This window comes from Lepidochelys kempii, chromosome 6 (assembly GCF_965140285.1).
Source record: "Lepidochelys kempii isolate rLepKem1 chromosome 6, rLepKem1.hap1, whole genome shotgun sequence".
In the NCBI taxonomy this organism is placed as follows: domain Eukaryota; kingdom Metazoa; phylum Chordata; order Testudines; family Cheloniidae; genus Lepidochelys; species Lepidochelys kempii.
In genome coordinates, this window is record NC_136385.1 from 42,050,070 (window position 1) to 42,069,838 (window position 19,769).

At 40.0% G+C, this 19,769-nt stretch overlaps 1 protein-coding gene across 1 annotated transcript in view; it reads left to right on the forward strand.

The window, feature by feature from the left end:
• The window catches only part of CCDC73 (coiled-coil domain containing 73), a 140,459-nt gene that overhangs the window by 103,993 nt on the left and 16,697 nt on the right, over positions 1 to 19,769 (forward strand). Inside the window, exons 13-15 of the mRNA XM_078853444.1 lie at positions 804 to 914; positions 10,604 to 10,790; positions 11,972 to 13,543. Coding sequence (XP_078709570.1) covers positions 804 to 914; positions 10,604 to 10,790; positions 11,972 to 13,543 — 1,870 coding nt within the window. The remainder of the gene's footprint in view (positions 1 to 803; positions 915 to 10,603; positions 10,791 to 11,971; positions 13,544 to 19,769) is intronic.

Consider the following 19,769-nt stretch of genomic DNA (forward strand, 5'->3'; position numbering starts at 1 on the left):
ATGTGTTTGTATCATCTTTATAGAAGGTAATAGATACTGTAAGTCTTTTATCTTCTGCACTTTGTTATAAAAATGATAGGATAAAATACCAGCAGTACTAGAGAGATGTGTGAACTGTTACTGTTGATTTACATGAGCTTGCTTTTAATTTATCAATATGACAGTAAAGTTGACACTGAGTAAGCCCAGAAACATTAGAAGCACAATTATGACAGCATAAAAAAAACTTAATAGCATATTCCTATTATTTTTAAAGCACTTTTATTCAATTTCAGTAAACCAATAAAAATAAATTAAAGGGCAATCGGACATACACTAAATATTTGACATACCAACAGATGTGTTTTACAATTTTAAATTAAACCATGCAAATTATAGAAAAGGTTATTAAGCAAGTTTGAGTATATGCTGTGATAACAAAAGACAAAAATTTTCTTTGGTTATATTGTAGCTTTTTCTTTAAGTACACTGGGATTTGATTGTGCTACATTTCATATTTCTCAGCTCTACACTTCATATTACTTTTTCAGCACATTAAAACTTATGCAGTGAAACTGAATAATGGCAAGTGTTTTTATACCCTTTTATAGCCATTTCTTTTTCATAACCTCCCCCTGTTTCCTGTTAGCTAAACTATAAGCACCTTTCTGTTAATTTATGAAAATTATTGTTGAGTGAGCACATTATCACTGATCTGTATGGCACTTTCAGCATGTTAGAAGCAAAGGTCCAAGCAACATAAAACACATCAAAATTCATTAATGTGATATTGATTATTTTTTGGATAATTAATTTTATTGCAGACCCTTGAAAGAGATAATGAGCTGCAAAGGGAGAAGGCAAAAGAAAATGAAGAAAAGTTCCTTAATCTTCAGAATGAGCATGAGAAAGCACTAAGAACTTGGAAAAAAGATGTAAGTTTAATAAATTAATTGTCAGTATATTAAAAGGGTTTTGAAATAGTCAGACATTTCAAATAATTCCTAAAACCCATGAAAATTTTGCAAAAATAATGTATGAAAAAGAAAATATTTTCTTTCCTGGACACTGCAAATCTGTGTCAAAAATATTTTAAAAGGTAGATTTAGTAGAAACTCCATTTGACTTCTGCATTTTAGAAGGCTGGGCATCCATCTCTTTTGGGCCTACACCACACAGGCCAAATGGAGGCTTTTGTTTTGTTTGTTTTTTAATTTAACCTTAGCACTTAGATGTAGTTCCAGACTTATGCTTTTGTCAATCACTGCTTACATCTGAGGTATCCAGATGTTTCCTTAGCATCAGGGCCAGCTCCACGCACCAGCTTTCCAAGCAGGTGCTTGGGGCAGCATTCAGAATGCAGCAGCAATTTGGCAGCAGCTCCACCACTCTTCCCACCATGGCAGCAGCAATTCGGCAGCGACTGCTTGGGGTGGCAAAATTGGTAGAACCACTCCTGCTTAGCATGCACGAATACCAGGGGTTCTCAACCTTTTTCTTTTTGAGGCCTCCCCAACATGCGATAAAAATTCCATGGCCCACCTATGCCACAACAATTATTTTTCTGTATATAAAAGCCAGGGCCAGCATTAGGGGGTAGCAAGCAGGGCAATTGCCCGAGCCCTATGCCACAGGGGACCCCGCGAAGCTAAGTTGCTTAGGCCTCAGCACTGGGTAGCAGGACATGGGGCCCTGGTCCCAACCAGACTCTTGGTTGAGGACCACTGCACTAATGTATTTTGCATTTACATTGGCTGAATTATATTTCTATTACAAAACCTTGTCCTAGTACCTAAACTATTACAAAATATACCATTTACATTTTCTAGATTGTATTCCTGTGCATCAAAAAAATCATTTATAAATTATACATGAAATTATAAAAGTCTAGTGTAACCCCCTATAAATTGAAATTATGAAACTTTATCCAGATCAATCAGTTTAAATACTGACCTACCTTCCATATTTGTTTTTAGTGGTACTTCTTTATGTATTTTTAATCAAATATTCAATGGCTTCTAAAAAAACTCAGTAACAGCAACTTTGCAGTAAATTTGCAATAACAAATCAATTATAATATGAGATATTATACATACAAATGAGGAAGAGAAATAATTTGGGGTAAGATAATAAACTTTTCATGTTTTCAAGGTATTTATGAAAACATGGCAAACCATCAACAGTCTTTTTTATAGTTCTATCCTGGCTTTCCCTTGATCAATACATATGGCCCTTCTTGAAGAACTCTTACATGTAGGTAACCTCCATTCCACTTTAGGGTGGAATAAAAGACAGACTCTAACCAAGTAATTTTCCCTCCCTTGGTATTCACCCCAACTGTTCAGAATAGGCCACTTCCACCTTAATTGAATTGGCTCATTAGCACCCCCCACTTGGTAAGGCAACTCCCATCTTTTCATGTGCTAGAATATATATTCTGCTTACTGTATTTTTCACTCTATGCATCTGATGAAGTGGGTTTTAGCCCACAAAAGCTTATGCCCAAATAAATTTGTTAGTCTCTAAGGTGCCACAATGACTCCATTGTTTTTGCTGATACAGACTAACATGGCTACCACTCTGAAACCTAACAAACACAGTTACCACTGTCCATGCATTTGAGTCTTACAAAATGGAATAAATGGTGACCAAAACCCAAGCTAGAGCAAGAAGAGGGTAAGAGATGATGGAAATGTGTCTAAAATCTGTGTGTTGAGTGTATGTCTGCTCAGCAATTAAATACCTGGGCTGACCTGGGTCAGCTGACTCAGGCATGTGGGGCACTCAGGCAGTAAAATGGCTGTGTGGATGTCTGGGCTTGGGCTGGACCCTGAGCTGTGGGACCTTGTGATCGGCGGGGGGTGTGTGGGGGGGGAGGGAGGCTCCCAGTGCTCAGGCTCCAGCCCGATCCCAAATGTCTAAAAGCAATTTCTAGCTCCATGAGTCTGCATCAGCTGCCCTAGGCCAGCCATGACCATGCTGTGAGTCTTTTATTCCAGTGTAGACATACCCTGAGTGAAGGGGATAAGAAAATTGGCTGGTTTGGGTTATAGCATTCAGAGACACTGTCTTGTCATTTACTTCTATTGTGAGGTTTCAGATGTTTTACTTTTTTATTATAGTTTATCTTAATTTGAGAAACTGTTGATAGATTGTAAAAATTATCTTTTGGGTTTCCATATGCAAAAATATTGGTATGTTCACTTGTTCTGTGACCCTTCAATGATTACAGGAGGAAGACTTGAGAAGAGAAATGGATACTATTAAAAATGTGCTGGTATCACTTAAAGAAGCTTATGGTCATCTCCAAGACTGCCACCTTCCTCAGAAAGATCAACATACTGAGCAAGAGGAAAATCTGCTGATAAAAATAAGGAGCATTTAATGGTTGCAAAACCTTTTATTTCTTGTAAATATATCAGTGAAGAAAAGATGCTTTGGCAACGTTTGCAGTCCTGCTGTGCATTCCACTTAATCTAAACAATTTAAACTTGTTTTGCTCTATTCAATCATTTCTCCAACATAATGATCCAAGAACAGTCTGAAATTTACTGAGCATATAGTAGGTTTTTCCTGTTGGTCAAGCTACTTCTGTCCCTCCTGTTGGACCCAGACAATGTCCTGGGACCAAGGGTGCCTGCTTCATCCCAACCTCCAAACTCTCCATCCAACAGTATGGATGCTTCATGGTTGATGCCCACAGAAAAGTCCTGCTCCAAAGACATTCAAAACATGCTTCTGAATAGCAGAAAACCCTCAACTAGAAATACCTAGTTAAGTGGAAGCACTTCTCTATTTGATCTCGGAGGAAATGTGTATCTCCAGAACGAGCACCCTGGACCTCATACTAGACTCCTCTAAATCTAAAACAGCATTTGGCTATTAGCTCTCTAAGGGTGCATCTGGCAGCTATTTCAGCCTTCCACATATGGGTGGATAATAGATCCTTTTTTTCCCCCAACTCCGTCATCGCCCAATTCCTAAAGGGTTTGGCCAGATAGTAGCCTCAAGTATAAGACCCAATCCCTCCTTGGGATTGGAACTGAGTCCTAGCAAAATTGATGGGACATCCTTTCAGACTCCTTCCAACTTGCTCCCTTCTTCACCTCTCTATGAAGGTGGCATTTTTATAATGGCAGCTACCTCAGCCAGAAGGGCAGGTGAGTTGAGAACTCTGGTGTCAGAACCTGTCTATACAGTTTTCCAGAAAGATAAAGTTTATAGTCACTCTTCACTGAAATTTCTTACAAAAGTAGTCTCCAATTTTTATGTTAACCAAGCAATCTATTCATTTTTTTCTGAAACCCCATACACATAGGGATGAGGGAAAGCTTCACTCGTCAGTTGTCAGAAGGGCTTTAGTGTTCTACCTGAAGCATACTAAATCTTTCAGATCCTCTATGCAACTGTCTGTAGTGGTTAGAGAGCTAAGGGCCAATCAGTTTCCACTCAGAGAATCTCTTCCTGGATCTCTTTGGTCATTCACTTATTCACTAGCTAGCTAATACCATCCTACCAGGTAGAGGGTTGGAACATTCTACTAGAGCGCAGGCATCTTCTGCAGCTTTCCTGACACAAGTGCCGATTCTAGACATTTGTAAAGCAGTGACTTGATCACTCCACACTTTCGCTTCCCATTACACAGCCTTTCCGATCAGTCCAGAAATGGTACTAGTTTCAGATGGGTTTCATCCCTTCCCATTTTTAGGGGGTGGACCTTCCCCCTTCAAGGAGTATGCCAACCTCTCCAGGCTTCATACGGTGCTTTAATTCCCGATGGCCAAAGCAAGCTAGGGGGCAGTCCAGACCAGTAGTTAAGTAAGTGTGTGTGTTTGGGTAACTAGCAGGTTAGTCCATATGGGATCCATATCAGTCCAAGATTCCCCTACTCATCAGATAGGGGAATTCCCTCCTGACACTTTAGAGAAAAGGGGAAGTTCCATCAAAGACAAGCCTGCCCCCCCCCCCCCCAGCCTGGTTTGAGCACCAGTGCCTTTCACATTGCCTCTAGTAACCATATTTGGAACCATACCGGGATCCTTGGGCTGCATATTGATAAATTTCCCATGCCCCTACTCTCTTGTGTCTCCCTCTGTAGTCCCCACTTTCTCCTACTCCACCTATCCCTCCTCCACTACCTCAGGCACCAGAGTCCAGTGAGCCAGGGCAGATAAAGGTGCTACTCTGCAAATAAATATTTCTTCATCTTCTACAGCTGATTAACTACTGGAAGTGTTTGAAGTAATGAAATGCATTGCAAATTCCCTAAAGATTCCCTTGGAAGAGGTCAGAGTTGCAGCATAAGCTCCTGGATATCCTTCACTGGATTCCCTCTACCCGAGTTGCCCTGCCTATCAGTGAGGCCCTGTTGAGTCCCACCAAATCCATCTGGCATACCCCTGTGATATTACATCCCAGTTAAGGACTACAGATTTTTGTTCACCCATCCAACACCAAACTTCCTGGTTGTGGAGACAATGAATATGACAGACAATACCACATGAAAGCCATGCCCTATCATAAATGTCCATCTATTTGGCAGAAAGGCCTACTTGACTCTTCAATTTAGGATCACAAATTATCAAGCTGTCAAGACAAAGCACAATCGCTCAAATTATGCCAAATTTATCACCTTTATTGAGTTGGCTAAACAGTGAGAGCTGTTTCAGGCTATTATCTATGAGAGCCAACTATTAGCTAGAACATCTTTGCAGGCCTCATTTGACATGGCCTACACTGCTGCTCAGTCCAGCTCCAGCTGGCTGAATTCCCAGGGGACATCTGAGCACCTTCTCTTCGATGGTCTCAAACCGTTCGCTGAAGCCACTGATGAATGGTTGCACACCTTTAAGGATACATTGAGATTCCTTGGGATTTGCATGCCTACAAGCAAATGAAAGTTCAGCAGATCCCAAATGGCATAAAGATCTTGCCCCATTCCATTCTCAGGATTCCAGAGACTTTATGAATTGCCCAGGAAGAAATAAAGAATTCAGAGGAAGAAAGCATCTACACCTTCTGTATCCACTACTGAGCTCCTACCATCCTTTAAGCATTGGGTTTGATGAGCTGGTCGAGGGCCCAAAAGAACCCCACAAAATGGAGTTGCATCTACACCATTCCACCCACCTCCCACACTATGGCAACCATCTCTCTCACTTTGAATCCACATGGGAGAGAATTACTTCAGACAAATGGGTGCTATAGGTTATCAGATTGGGGTACTACATCCATTTTACTTCACTGCCTGCTACCCATCCCCCTTTCTTCAGGGACCTCTCTCATGAGTACCGACCGCTTAAGGCAGGAAATTGACAACCTTCTGTGCATAGAATCAGTTCCAGTTCAGCACAGAGGGAGGGGCTTTTACTCCAGTTGCTTTCTGGCCCCAAAGATGAACATGGGATGGAGGCTGATCTTAGATTTAAGACTCCTAAACAATTTTGTGAAATCACAAACATTCAGAATGTTGACTCTTGCAGCTATATTCCATCGTTGGAACTAGGGGGTTGGATTTTGGCTCTTGACCTTCAGGATGCCTACTTTCAAACTGCAATTCACCTGTCTCACAAACGATTCCTGTGGTTTTTCATAAGTCAGGATCACTTCCCTTTGGCCTTTTGTCTGACCCAAGAGTGTTCTCAAAAATATTGGTAGTGGTTGCAGCTTACCTTTTAATGTTTGGCAATTATTTTCTTGTACCTTGATGACTGGCTACTCAAGGATCGATGAGGTTTTCACCACCACAAAGATGTCAAGGTTCCTGTTCCACAAGCTAGGTTTGCAGCTCAATATCGAGAAATCAACTTTAAGCCTGGTACAAACAATAGAGTTCATAGGAGCCTCCTTAGATGTGATATCAGCCAGGGCTTATCTTCCCTCCAACAAATTCTTGATAACAAATCTCACCTCAAAGATTCAAATCAGTCCACAGACATCTATAAGAAATTGTCTTCAACTGCTCGGACACATGGCAACTTGCACCTTTGTGATGCAACATGACAGGCTCTGCCTTCGATGTTTCCAGAGCTAGCTCAGGGACTGTTTATACTCCAAAAAACAAAACAAAACAAAAACAACAACAAACAAACCACATCCTGACCAAGTTGGTGTCATGTCAGTCTCTCCTCAAGTACAAGATTCTCTCAACCGGTGGAAAGACCATGACAATGTCTGTGAGGGGATTCCATTTGTTCTACCTCCTCCCTTCTGTCACCAAGACACATGCATCTCTGATGAGTGGGGGGTGCATTTGGGGACTCACACAACTCAGAGCAAGTGGTCTGCCCAAGAGACATGACTACACACCAACCTACTTGGGTTGTGGGCAGTCAGGAATGTCTGTATCCTTTTGCCTTTAATCAGAAATAGGTCCATAAAGGTCCTGATGGACAACAGAACATGCATGTTCTGTATCAGCTGACAAGGAAGAGTCAGCTCTTCTTCCATGTGCGCCAAAGCAAAAAAGCTCTGGAACTGGTGCACAGCCAATTTCAACCTTATCTCAGCAGTTTACCTCCCAAGGATACAAAACAGAATAGCCAACAATCTCAGCAGGCACTTCTCCCAGGACTACGTTTCGGATTTGGATTCTTAGATTCTCAGTGAAATCTTTCTGAGTTAAGGAGTACCAGAAATAGACCTCTGATACTGTTACCAACAACTTGAAATGCGAACACTTTTGCTTAAGGAGGGTCTTAGGCCCTCTCTCTTTACGAGACATTCCTTGTTCCACGGACAAGAGGCTTGCTATATGTACTTCCTCCAACCCCCATTTCTGAAAATGATAAATAAAATCAAGCAGGACAAACCCAGGATCCTATTAATAGTTCCAGTGTGGCCCAGACATATATGGTATCCTTACATGATTCACTTAGCCATTTGTCAGGCAATTAGCCTTCCATCCATTCCTTATCTTCTTTCTCAAGATCCAACTGGATTCTTCACCCCAACCTGAAGATTCTGTGTCTTAAAACTTGACCCCTTGATGGCTCATGGGAATAGAGTGTACTTGTTCTGACAAGGTACAACAGGTGTTACTGAACAGTAGAAAAGATTCCATGAGATATACTTACCTCCGCAGGTGGAAAAGGTTCAGCCTTTGGCATATCCAGACATGTATTTCATCTGCTCACTCTTCACTCTCAGTTGTTCTAGATTACCTCCTAGAGCTGAAAAAGACAGCATTATCTATGGAGCTCTATCAGGGTCCACCTGGCAGCTAAAACAGCTTTTCATTCCCGGTTGAGAGTCTCAGTTTTTGCTCATCCCACAACTGTGAGGTTTCTCAGAGGACTGGAGGAACCTTTTCCCCCAAGTTAAGGGGCGTATTCTGATTTGAGATTTGAATTTAGTACTTAGATGTTTTGTGTGTCCCTCTTTTTGAGCCAATGGCTACTTCTTTTCTCATTAATTGATCTTAGAAGATGGCCTTTCTGGCGGGTAGCACCTCTGCTTGAAGGGTTGGGAAAAGAGAGGCTCTGATTGTGGAGCATCCATTTACAATATTTTTCACGAACAAAGTTTCATTATGTCCACACCCTAAATTTTCATCCAAGGTGTTGTCCAAGTTTTACATCAACCAAGTTATCCATTTATTTTCCTAGAGCCACACCAGTCTACAGAAGAGATGTTAGGAGAGCTTTAAATTTTTATTTGGACAGAACTAAATGATGTAGAAAATTATCCAGACTGTGTCCATTGCAGATAGGTCTAAACGTTCATAGATTTCCACCCAGAGACTCTACAGGTAGATTTCTGATTGCATTATATTGTGCTATAAATCTGCAGACATACAGATTCTTCCTGGGATGTTGGCTCATTCTATGATATCTCTGTCTATATCTATGGCTTTACTCAAGAGTGTTCATATTCTGGACATTTCTAAGGCACCACTTGGACCTCCACACCACAGGTAGCATGTGAACCACTGGGTGAGGGAGGCTAGCTCCCAGCCCTGCACCTTCCACCCAAGGCCCCTTCCTTTCCATGCCCCACACCAGAGCCCCCACCACCAGAGCCGCCAGGCCCCTGCCCCAGGCTACCTCCCTGCAGCACGGGGAGGACGGGTGGCGCAGCCCCAGAGTGACGGGAAGCCGGGTGGCACGGTCCAAGCTGGGATTACCCCACAGGGAAACTGGACTCCAGCTGCACGGAGCCGGAAGCAGGAGGGGTGGGGGTCTAGGGACAGCGTGTGGGCGGAGCTACGCCTGGCTGTTTGGGGACGCACAGCCTCTCCAGCCTATGATACCCATCGTCCATGCTCCACACACATCTTTTCCAAACATTAGGCAGTGATCAAGTCTTCTAGATCAGAGGCAGCTGTTGGAAACACAGTCTTGGACTGGGCTCTGCAGCCTCCCCTCCAGCTGAGGGTTCTGCTCAGTAGGTCACCTGAAGTGGAGCTCCCATAGATATACTTGAAGAGGAGGCGGTTACTCACCTTGTGCAGTAACTGGAGTTCTTTGAGATGTGTCCCTCTTAGGGTGCCCCACTGCCTGCCCTCCTTTTCCTTTGCTTTGGAGTTGTCTCTGGCGACTATGAAGTAGAAAAGGAATTAAGGGCTGTTCACCTATGCAGCCTTATATAGCCTTGGACTGGGGCACAGGTGCAGGCTGAACGGCATTACTACCAAAAATCTCTGATTAAAGGCACATGTGGTCTGAGCACACCTGAAGTGGAACACCCACCCGGACACACATCTCCAAGAACTCTAGTTACTGCACAGTGGAAGTAACCTTCCCTTTCATTAAAAAGAAAGTATTTCTCACTCTCATGGTTGATGAGAAAAGTTTAAAAATGTGACAGAAGTGCACCCTAATGTCTCCAAAACCAAGAGGCAAATAAAAAGAATACAATGCCGTTCTCCCCTCCCCCAACTTGTGATTTTAAAGCCTTTTTCATGACTTTTGGAGCCTGACTCATGATTTCTGAATGTTTGAGTTTGGCTATACTGGGAATGGGAGGAAAAGATGCAACAAACTGGAGTAATAGAGGGAGAGACAGGCAATGTGCGAAGAAGGAGAGGAGACGTCAAACAAATCCATAGTAATGGAGCAAACACAAGATATCAGACCCCGAGATGGAAAAAGTCAATGGAGTTGTGGCTCTAGCCTATAGAAAAAAGTAAATAGAAATGTCTATCACTTTTTCAGGGACAAAAGGAGACTTACAAAGAAAGCAAATGGTTTGTGAAGAAAAAGTGTTTGTGTAATTAGCAATTGCCTGCTCTCTTCAGTCGTCTTTTTCTGCCTTTGTTTATTATTGGACAGGTCATTTGGGATCGTCTGATGAAGCTCTGTCCTCTTTAGTGACCAAGTCCGCAAATTTTATTCACACTTCTTCCTTTGAAAATTCTTCTAATATTTACATCATGCAGAGTTATCTATCTGAAAAGTCCAGTAGTCAAATAACTTGCCTGCTGAATATAGCTTGTGGGCCCAATACACTGCTATATGTAAGAAAAGAAATTTAATTTAATTTCAAAAGAATGACTCCTGATTTACAGCGGTGTAGTAAAAAAGTGAATCAGGTCCTTCCTGTTAAATCTAATCTGAAACTTTAATAAGTAACCTGAATATATTTTATCTCTAATTAATAAACTATATCTTCCATTTTATGACAGACTAGTCTGAAAGAAAATGAGTGTACACAATCTACAATCCAAAATGATAGTATTTCTGGTCCTGGACAAGACGATGACATTGAAGTAAAAAATATTGTAGGCTGCTCTTCAGACATTGATAAAGTACAGACTGAACAAAGTAATGGAACTGGATGCACTGAAGCGACATATCACATTGTTGCCAAAGGTATAAATACTCAAATACACGATATAATGAGAGAGATTCAGCGCCCAAAATCAAATATTCTCATATAAATTAATGAAATTCTTGGTGTCAGTAGGTGCCACTTTGTGTAAAGTACACAAAGCTCTGAGTATAGGCACAATCCTTCCTAGAGCTGCTTTCCTCACTCAAGTATGATTTGCATGCTCCATCATCCCTTGTGGTGCAGTGTTTTTTCTGTGCCGATGTGAGGATAGGTTTGGATAAACTTGCTTATCCCCAGCTCTAGTATAGGAGCATTAGGAGGGAGACACTCTTCCCTTCTATCTGTACACGCTTGCAGGAGATAGGGTTGCAATAGCTCAATATGTAATGGTATAATTACTATTCCATGCAGGCCACATCCACAAACACTTATGCTTCATAGAGTTCTCTAAAACTTTTTTTTTTTTTTTTTAGTTTTTTAAACCTGCCCATGAAATGGTACTTACCTAAGCCCAACCTCCAAAATGACAACAATGGAAAGTCAAAACTTTAAGAGCTTCATAACTATATGGTGGTTTATTGAATCTTCTTTTTTCTTGCTATCTAATAGAAATGTTCATAGCATTGGAGTATACTTACAGTGAACAGCTTCTGTAAGTATCAGATGCCTTTGCTTTTCTTCATTGTTTAGCCACCCGAAAATGATGGCATGTTCCTATGGTATGAACACTGTCCCTTAAATAGGGTTGATGAGTTATAGATCAGCAGGATTAAGAGAAAAATTACACTAGTAAACTAGTGACTTTATTTAAGCTAAATGTAGAATGAAAAAAATCTGAAGAAATTGTTTAAGTTAAATATCTAAATATGTGGCTATAAGCAATTTAATTGCAGAGACTATTATCAGCTAGTCTGGCAAATACCAAATAGGATAGTATTACAACCAAGTCATAGAATACTTAAGTTTCATTTTTTTTAAAACAGGCAAAAATGTAAGTATATTGTTCTGTTTGAATATTATATTTTGTAAAGTACATGAATACAATATTTGTCTCTGATATTTAGAACTTTCTGATATTTAGAAAAAATTGTAACTATTTCACGTATGAGGAAAATGAACATTAATGAAAATATCAATACATCTTGGTGAATTGCATTATGCAAAAACCAAAACATTTAACATTCAGATGTTTTTGTCACTAATATTTTCATCCTAATAGATTTACGACTTCTTGAAAACTATAAGGATGATTTTAACGTTGCTAGCCACTGTGAAGAAAAGCAAAGGGAGGCTTCTCCAGGCAAAACCCTCTGCACAGATATTGATTTAATTATTCAAGGACAGACCGCGGCAGAACGTATTGCTGAGTGCAAAAAGACAGCAAATATAGGAAAAACAGACAAAATGTTCTTGGAGAAAAACAATGCAAGTTCAGAACTAAAGCCACAGGACAGATCTTGTTCATTGGCAAAACTCCCAGAGAACACAAGAAAGATGCTCTTTGACAATACTGAGGAATTTGGTGTCTGCAGTATGGATGCAGGTCAACAGACAGACTCCAGCAAGCATACATTTGGCAATGCTTCAAATGAATTAGTTTATAATACAAATGATAAGGCAGATGCCACACAGGATGACAAAGGTGTCTTTATAAATGAAGCACCAAGCAAAGAATCCAGACAGGTTATTGGCATAGAAGACAGTCCTGTAACTGAAAGAACTGCAGCCAACCACCAAACCATGGCTGAATTTAATTTTGCCATCCCGTCTCAGGTTACAGAAAGTAGTCATACAAAGTTTCAGAAATGCCACTTACAGGAGTCTAATGACATTTACTTAGATAATAAACAAGACAAAACACAACCACTTCATCTGTTAAATAGAAGCACCAGTGGCATATCCTCAGATATATTTCAATTTAAACAGATTCTTACAGATATTCAAGAAAAACACAACAGTGACACTGCAAGCACAACTAATGGAAACTGTGCACTGAACAGTACTTGTGATGCTCCAGTTCTGCCTACTACTTTCTGTGATAATGCAAGTGTGAACACGGACAATACAAAAGAAAATAACACTAATATGTCTCTGTTAGAGAATTTCAAATTAAGTACTGAAAAAGCAGATAAATGGACAAATCTGAATGATCTGCACAGCAACCAAAATAACCTGGACATTTCTAGACAGACAGAAACTGATACAAATACATATGCATGCACAGATGTTGTTTTGCCTCTGAACACAGAAAATATATGTACTTCTCAGACTATTATTCATAAAAAAATGGTTATAAACAAAATTACCACCGATAAACAAATACCCTGTGAAAAAGTTCATACAAATGATTTTCAGATACCCAAAATGAAGGATGGACAATCCCTTGTGATTAATGATAATGCACTAGAGAATACATTGTTAAGAGCGAAAAGAGAGTCATTAAATAATACAGTTCCAGGAGAGAAAATTGCTGAAGGTCGCCTGGAAGAATCATGTTCTTTACTCATAAGGACATCTGGAGATTTAGTAAACCGAAGTGGAAGGTCATCCTTTGATCTTTCAACTTCAGATAAAAAAACTGAGAAAACGCCAGTATACTTAAGTTTTTCAGATCTCAGTCCTTGGCTGAGAGTAAATCAAGTTGAAAGTCAAACAGCGTGGGCTTCAACTTCCGAAGAGCCTTTCCATTTGAAAGAGAAACTACTACATATATCAGAAAACAAAAAGATTCTTTCAAAAGCACAGTGTCAAAATCTGAGCATAAATGCTGTCATGAAAGAAACAGGACTAGGTAAGAGAAATAATTATTTACATTTTAAAGTATAAGAGGAGCATAATAGTGATTAGAAAATGAGGACTTGTGGCACCTTAGAGACTAACAAATTTATTTGAGCATAAGCTTTCGTGAGCTACAGCTCACTTCATTAGATGCATTTGAAGTGAGCTGTAGCTCACAAAAGCTTATGCTCAAATAAATTTGTTAGTCTCTAAGGTGCCACAAGTCCTCCTTTTCTTTTTGCGGATACAGACTAACACGGCTGCTACTCTGAAACCTGTCATAATAGTGAATATGTATGTAGGAAAAAATTAAATATGGAAGTTCTCTGTTCAATGTAAAGTAGTATCAGAGAGGAAAAATGTAAACCTTTTGATAATTTTAGCTATTATCTTTGAAACTTAGATTTGCCCTACTAAGATGTTGAGATTTCTCAACTAACCCACATTATAGATGCAACTAAGTGACCTATTCTGTGTTTATTCTATTATCTGACTAAATAAACTTTATCCCTTCCCTCCCTTTGTAAAACAAAATCAGTGCCAGGATAACTAAATGTAATTCTCATAGGAATTTCTATAGCAATCATTATCATTACTGCTCAGAGACCTAGACCTCAATCCTGCATCATGATCCCCTAATGTGGATAGCTGCATCCATGCTAATGGACTCTGATGCAAGAGGGGCCCAATTATAAAGGCTAAACACAGTACTAGTTTGGGGATAAGAGTGTGATCATGGGAGGTGCTGAGTACCTCTTGGAAATTTTTCACTGCCCTCAGCTCTCACAAAAATTAATGTTAGTTGTAGGGTGCTCTGTGCCTCTTCGAATTGGGCCCATAAATAGCTTGTTTGATTATATTAGTGTATGTTATTAATCCAGATAAAACTCACGCACACAAAATAAACAGAACATGGCAAAAAATGAGAAAGGAGAAGATTCTATCCTTTGATGCTTTTGGCAGAGAAAAACAGATGTGCCCATTAGAAGGTTTTCACGGCTTTTTTCTTTAACTTCTATTGTGACAATTTGGTGATTATTTGCTGAACAATATTATGCATACACAAAAGCTGGGTGAATAACAATATGAACTTTGTTATAAACATTTGTAAACTTACTCTAGTAAAATGTGAAGAAATAAAGCATATATTGTAGATATAATTTATTTTGCAATAAATCTACCAATTAGATTTGATTACTTTAATGAGAAGTGCTGCTTTTAAACTCCAAATAACCTTTTATCAAGATAGCAGTTAGAGGTAATTTTTGTTTCTCTATGTTAAAAAAAAATATTATTTTTACAGCATCCAAAATTGTGCTAGGTGTTTTAGAAAAAAAATAAGACCTATAGGGTAAAATTTTCAAATGCACTTAAATGATTTAGGTGCTTAAGTCCCAGTGACTTCCTCGCAAACTTACCTCAGCACTTTTGAAAACGTTATCCTTAGTCACTGCCCCAAAGTATTTATGTTTTTAAAAAAGCAAACAAGACACAACAAGAAAAAACAAACAAACAATGAAGGAAATAGGGGAAAAGAAAAGCTAAATTTGTAAAAATAAGGTCACGTGGGTACATATGTTTGTTATGCACATGTCTTGGCGATTTCTGATATATCTCTGTATGTCTGGATTTGTGCATGTAATATTTTTGTATTGATAAGCTATACCTCTAATTATTGAGTAACAGATTAGTGGTTCCAGTAAATACATCATTAGGCCTGAATGGCCCTTCGACAGAAGAATCCATGAGCTATAGTAGGAGGAGAACTAGATGGTCATTCCCTGGCAGGTTTCCATCTTTCTTTGACACACACACACCCACCACCTCTTTATGGAATGAGCCACAATTCCACCTTCAAATCCCATTGCCCTCTGCTTAGGGGCTATTATGTATCTGCATTGGGGCTCTAGAGACCCAGGAAAACTCCCTTCCTCTGCACCCTGGCAGCAGAGCACCAATAAAGCTATGCTAGAAGGGCTCCGTCAAGCCAAAACTATCCTAAAGTCCCTGTTAAAGGGAATTTCCCCCTACACAGATGGGACTGTAGAAGAGTTAATATAGCCTCATGCTGTATCAACTTCGTCAGATATAATCTACAGAAGTGTGGGTGGGTGGGGAATGATAAAACCCAGTCTCTCCATCCCTCAGCCTGTCTGCTCCTTGTGCATAGATTCCAGCTCTGCTAACAGCCCTCAGTAAGGTCCCAAGAAAGGAGTACAATGTTTTTGTTTGAACAAATCTCCCTGAAATTATCTGAGCCTGAGTTAATACAAATTTTCAACCAAATAACCCAATTACAGAAATTACTGTATTAATAAACAGAATAGGAAGCTTTAATTTTAAATAAAAGATAGCTCATAAATTAAAACTGATCATCGTAATGTAGGCCACAGCCATGAATCCACAGGGATGGACCATTGCAGAGTCCCATTGACTTTACTGAGACTCTGGGCAATGAAGGTTCTTTAAGTGAGTAGCTCTTCATGGGCATAAGGTTTGACCTCTGTCTCATTGCAAAGCCACAGCCTGATCCCTTAAAAACTAAATTCTAAGTAATATTTATATTATGGTAGCCTCCAGAGGCCCTGAGCAAGATCAAGATTTCATTGGTTGTCTTTATATTGGTACAGAACTTATTGGTACACAAATGTGCCTTAGAACAGTGGTTCTTAACCAGGGGTACACAAACCCTTCAGGACATAGGCGCCAACTCTGTGGGTGCACCAGGGCTGGGACAGAAGGGGGAAGAAGTGGAGTGGGGGAGTGGCTTGAGCACCGTTCGGGAACTCAGAAAGTCGGCGCCTCTGCTGGGGGTATGCAGAGGTCTTCCAGGGAATACATCAACTCATCTAGATATTTGCCTAGTTTTATAACAGGCTACCTAAAAACCATGAGCAAAGTCAGTCCAAACTAAAATTTCATACACATAGTGACTTGTTTATACTGCTTTATATACTATACACTGCAATGTCAGTACAATATTTATATTGCAATTGATTTTATAATTATATGGTAAAAATGAGAAAGTAAGCAATTTTTCAGTACTAGTGTGCTGTGACACTTGTATTTTTATGTCTGATTTTGTAAGCAAGTAGTTTAAGTGAGGTGAAACTTGGGGGTATGCAAGACAAATCAGACTCCTGAAAGGGGTACAGTAGTCTGAAAAGGTTGAGAGCCACTGCCTTAGAATATATCTACACTGCAATTAAAAACCCATGGCTTGCCTGTGACAGCTGACTCAGGCTCACAGGGCTCAGACTAAGGGGCTGTTTAATTGCAGTGAAGACATTCAGGCTTGGACTGGAGCCTAGCCTTTTGGATGCTGCGAGCTGGGAGGGTCCTAGAGCCGAGGTTGCAGCCCAAGTCCGAATGTCTACACCACAATTAAACAGACCCTTACCTGAGCCTTGCAAGCCTGAGTGAGCTGTCACAGGCCAGCTGCAGACGTCTAAGGCTATGTCTACACTAGAGACCTTACAGTAGCATTGATGCAGTTGTGCTACTGTAAGATCTCCCATGTAGCCATTCTATGCCAATTGGAGAGAACTCCCCCACCAGCATAATTAATCCACCCCCACATAGCGCTGTCCATACTGGTACTTCTGTCGGTGTAATTTGTCAGTCAGGGATGTGTTTTTTCTAAATGCAGACAGTTCACATGGAAATCTAAATGTATTGTGATGGAAGGTGTTAATAGCTGCCATCAAAGGGGTCTTTGATCTATAGTCAGTCACAGAAATCAACACCTCTGCCCTGGCTTTCTGTATTAGCCAACATTAAACCTCCTGCTTTCCATCAAGATATAGCCATAGCATGAGAATTTAAATTCACCGAAGGCTACCCTGAACTTCTCATCCAGCAGATAATGGCTAACATATCCCAACAATGCCTGAAATCACGAAAACCACTATAGACAACAAAGGACCACTTCATGTTTCTAGATCTGGTCAGGGAACGGCAAATGTCTGGACCTCATCTACCGTTCCAAACAAGCAGGTTATTACTGATCCGACAAGCCACCCTCCCAGTTTTGACCAGCCACGCAGACTTTGGACCACACTGAACTGCATCCAACAAACCATGGGAGATGCAGCTACTTGATGTACAAGTGTAAAATGAAAGACTTTCCTTTGCGCTACTGTGGTGAGAACATCTAAACCATGAAACACATCATAACGCAGTGCCCCAGGTATAGATTGAGAGGTGAATTGGATGATATCCACAGTGTCACAGAGGAGACCTAGAAATAGCTTATGGACCTACAACTGCATCTATAGGATGTTGCTCTGCAAATACCATATGTGAGAGAGCATCACAGATCTCATTAAAGTTGATGTGTGTGCTAAGTACCTTTCAACAGTAGGAAGCCACTGCCCAAGACAATGGGTGCATGGCAAGGCCAATCAACAGCCAAGGCACATAGGCTAAGTGAGGGGTTTTCTTGGGACTGTTTGAAGGAAAAAAAAAAAATCAGAAGATAGAGGATTGACTGGTTGCAGCTTGTCCCTGTGTGTGGGGGTAGAAAGCCACAGAAAGTCAGCCCAATGTGAGAGAAGTGCTGGTGAGCATGGCCCTGGGAGGAACACAAAGACAGAGGTTATTTTGGGCACAATACTCACTGAAAAGGCAGACTTCAATTTCTGAGCAAGGAAACAGCCTACTATGTTTAGGGAAACAGGGTTTTATGTATGTTCTTTTTAGAGTAACAGCCGTGTTAGTCTGTATTTGCAAAAAGAAAAGGAGTACTTGTGGCACCTTAGAGACTAACCAATTTATTTGAGCATTATAAATTGGTTAGTCTCTAAAGTGCCACAAGCACTCCTTTTCTTTTTGTATGTTCTCTGTGACTAGTATTGCAATAAAAAAGCACCTGACTCATCAATTTTTCCTCCTTAAGGAAGAACGCCCTGGATATTGGCCAACTGCTAAAGTCAAAAAAGGGTAATAATATCAATGAAAATTTTATGGCCAGTAGGGTTAAGAAAAATCAGAAGAAATTCATGAAATATAGCAGGAACAAAGGAAATCCAAACACTGATACAGGTCTCAGAGTAGATAAGGATGATAAAATTGTCAATCATGAAGCAGAAAAGGGGTAACTATTCAATTTATATTTCTGTTCTGTATTTGGACAGAAGCAGGGTGATGTATTCATATCTTAAAACGATAAGGAAATATTTTCTGTGCCATCAGTAACAAGGAAGTATGTTAAACAGCAACCATTAAATTGTTTTAAATGGACAGGATTGGATAACTTGCATCCATGAATATTAAAAGAATTGTCTAAGGATTGCTCTCAACAATTAATGATGATTCTCATTATTCCAAGATTTGTTAAAGTTCAAGGACTGGAAAAAAGTTGATGTTGAGTATCTATTTTAAAGGGTAAATGGGATGACTGGATAACTTTAGGCTGGTTATCCTGACACTGATCCCAGACAAAACCATGGAAAGGCAGAAATGGGACAAAATCAGTAAAGGATTAAGTATGGCAGTGTGATTAATGCTAATAAGCATGGAAAATAGGTCTTGTCAGACAAATGTGATATTGTTTTTAATGTGATCATGTTTGTTTGATAAAGGTCATTGTGTTGGCATAATATACTTACATGTCTGTCAGGTATCTGACTTAGTCCCACATGATGATAAAATTAACACTAAACAAAAACTATACAAAATCATTGTACTATATTCAAAGGGTTAAAAACTGGTTAACTGGTAGGCTTCAAAAAATAATTAGAAATGGGGTATTATCCTATGGTTAAAACAACGAGGAGTCGTTGTGGCACCTTAGAGACTAAAATTTATTTGGGCATAAGCTTTTGTGGGCTAGAACCCACTTCAGCAGATGCATGGAGTGGAAAATACATGAGCAGATATAAATACATGAAAAGATGGGAGTTGCCTTACCAAATGTGAGGTCAGTCTAACGAGACAATTCAATTAACAGTAGGATACCAAGGGAGGAAAAATAACTTTTGTAGTGATAATGAGAGTGGCCTATTTCAAACAATTGACAAGAAGGTGTGAGTAACAGTAGAGGGAAATTAGTATGGGGGAAATTAGGTTTAGGTTTTGTAATGACCCAACCAGTCCCAGTCGTTATTCAGGCCTAATGTGGTGATGTCCAGTTTGCAAATTAATTCCAATTCTGCAGTTTCACGTTGAAGTCTGTTTTTGAGGTTTTTTTGTTGAAGAATTGCCACTTTTAGGTCTGTTATTGAGTGAACAGGGAGACT